The sequence below is a fragment of the Austrofundulus limnaeus genome, unplaced genomic scaffold, assembly GCF_001266775.1.
Source record: "Austrofundulus limnaeus strain Quisiro unplaced genomic scaffold, Austrofundulus_limnaeus-1.0 Scaffold1, whole genome shotgun sequence".
NCBI lineage: Eukaryota > Metazoa > Chordata > Actinopteri > Cyprinodontiformes > Rivulidae > Austrofundulus > Austrofundulus limnaeus.
In genome coordinates, this window is record NW_013952403.1 from 7,143,129 (window position 1) to 7,145,340 (window position 2,212).

Here is a 2,212-nt window from a genome sequence, read left to right on the forward strand (position 1 = left end):
GTGTTGACCTAATACTCCATTGTAGATACTGGAGCTAAACCCAAATTATTAATGCTTAGTTTTTTTGTTTTTGTTTTTTTTTTTTTTTTTTTACGTGTAATGTTTTAACTGTGAAGTTATTCTTCTATAAAAAGATGTGTAAATTACATGTCCCAATGCAGTTTAAGTCTAATATGAAACTGATCACTATGGTAACAGGGTAGCGCGTGGTCATGCAAACTCACGTAAACAGACGTCAGGCGAAGGGTAGACCATCTCATTTCACAGCAGTTTTGAGCAGCCTACGTGGCCCAGGGAGGATGTGGCCCACATGGCCCATGAATTGAGACACAGCCTCTGTAAGCATAGTTCCTCTATATTTAAAGACTGTTACAGGAGGGGAGACTTCACAGTGTAACATGATTCCTTTCCAGGTTTTTTAAGATGTGTTGCTGCTAATTAATTATCACTTGCTAATTAAAATTTCCTTGTGTTTTTGCATTTTTTTCAGAAAAAAAACTATGACTTCTTAGTTTAAGCGCTTGATGTTCCACTATAAATATAACATGGATTTCCAAGATCTGCAKATATGTGCATTCTGTTTTATTTAGATTGCACAAAATGTCCCAGTTCTGTACTGTATATATATAGTAATGAATCACTAAGACAGTAAAACAATTTAAGCCAATTCAAGTTAGAATGTCAATGGAGGACCAACACATATCTTAACGTAATTTAAAAAAATTTGGCCCAAATTCAATTTTATTTCTTTTTTTGTTTGTTTGATTCAATTCATGCCACTTTATGTGAATCACTATGAAAACGCAATTATTCACAAGAAGTGTCAGTGAAGCTCAGTGCTGTATGTCTAAGAAACTGTAGAGCTAAGCGAGAACCTGGCAAACTGCATGTGATGTCAGGTGAGAGGACATCCTTCTACAAGAGAAATAAACAGGACAAAACAATAATCCTAATGACAAATACTAATAAGAAGAATAAAATTCTAATAAGAACAGTAATGAAAAACACAGAGTTAGGGGAAACAAGAAAACAGGTAAAAGATTAAATGTCCAGGGCACAGACTCTGCATACCTCCAGCTGCTGAGTGGACTTTCCTCATTTAGGGTACTTTAGAAAGAGGAGAAAAGAAAAACAAAGAGTTCAAAGGTCAGTTATTTGTTATAACAATAATTTGGTTGGCATATACCATGTGTCAGATGTTAAACATAATATGTTACATGTTACAAAATAAAATGTGTGTAATTAAAAACAAAGACTGGCAATTAATAAAACTGGCAATTACAATAAACACAATTTATATATCAACTAGTTACTGTATTTAACAGCATACTTACCAAAACACGCAAAAAAACACTTATTATTTTGAGACTCATAACAGTAATAAAAATATGCTGTAGGAAAAAGTCACAGGTTTGCAAAGCAGAAAAAATCTATCACACAATTGTTGAAATAAGAATGTAAACACAGTATACATTATATTGTTTACTGTATTTTTTATTATAAATTTATTTTTTATAAAATGTATTAAAGAAAAATAGACTAAACAGAAATGCAGGTTAATAGTTTAAAACATAAAAAACTAGGAAAAAAGAAAACCAAAATGACTAAAAAAAGTAACAAGTAATGAAAAAGCCAACAAGTGGTAAAATATGGGTTCGTGTGATTGTCACAAAAAAAGACTGCCAGATGTTTGAATTACAAATCAAACTGTAAACTTACTTTTGTACAAACTGATAATTTTTTTTATTTAAATAAATTAGTAAAAAAAATACATTTAAAACTATTAATTTGCACTGAGTGCATGAATAACAAAGTGTTAGAAACTACATATTTGCATTTTAATTGAGTAGTTGGTTGGGCAGTCAGTACACTAGCTAGCTAGCTAGCTAGCTAGTTAACCAGCAATCCCCCATGTGTTAAAAATATTTTTTCTACTTATGCAACAAAAGAAGCCAAATATATGATAAAAACGACTGAAACATGTTTAAAAAGGTATATAAAAAACATTTTAGTTGCCCATTCATTTTAACAGATATGCAGAAGCAAGAAAACAAAACATGTAAGAAAGACAATCCTGAAGTCCAGATTGAGTAAATAGGTAAAAACAAATAAATAAATAAAAGCTGAATATATTTCCCACACAGCCACATGCTTATGCATAGAAAAGAAAATGTATTTTAATAGATTGTATATGTTTTCAAAAGGTTAAGGT

At 30.9% G+C, this 2,212-nt stretch overlaps 1 protein-coding gene across 4 annotated transcripts in view; it reads right to left on the reverse strand.

Annotated features, from left to right (window-relative positions):
* LOC106516989 (protocadherin alpha-C2) overlaps positions 1–2,212 on the reverse strand; it is a 25,504-nt gene that overhangs the window by 7,534 nt on the left and 15,758 nt on the right. For 2 of the 4 annotated variants that reach the window (XR_001310144.1, XR_001310145.1), the window contains exons 2-3: positions 1,072–1,107; positions 225–336 (exon numbers count right to left, since the gene is read on the reverse strand). Coding sequence is in view for 1 of the 4 variants with exons in the window: in XM_014007638.1 (XP_013863092.1) it covers positions 1,096–1,107 (12 nt within the window). In the remaining 3 variants the exon portion in view is untranslated. Of the gene's footprint in view, positions 1–224; positions 337–875; positions 916–1,071; positions 1,108–2,212 lie in introns of all 4 variants that reach the window. The other 2 variants (XR_001310146.1, XM_014007638.1) reach the window with 2 other exon arrangements.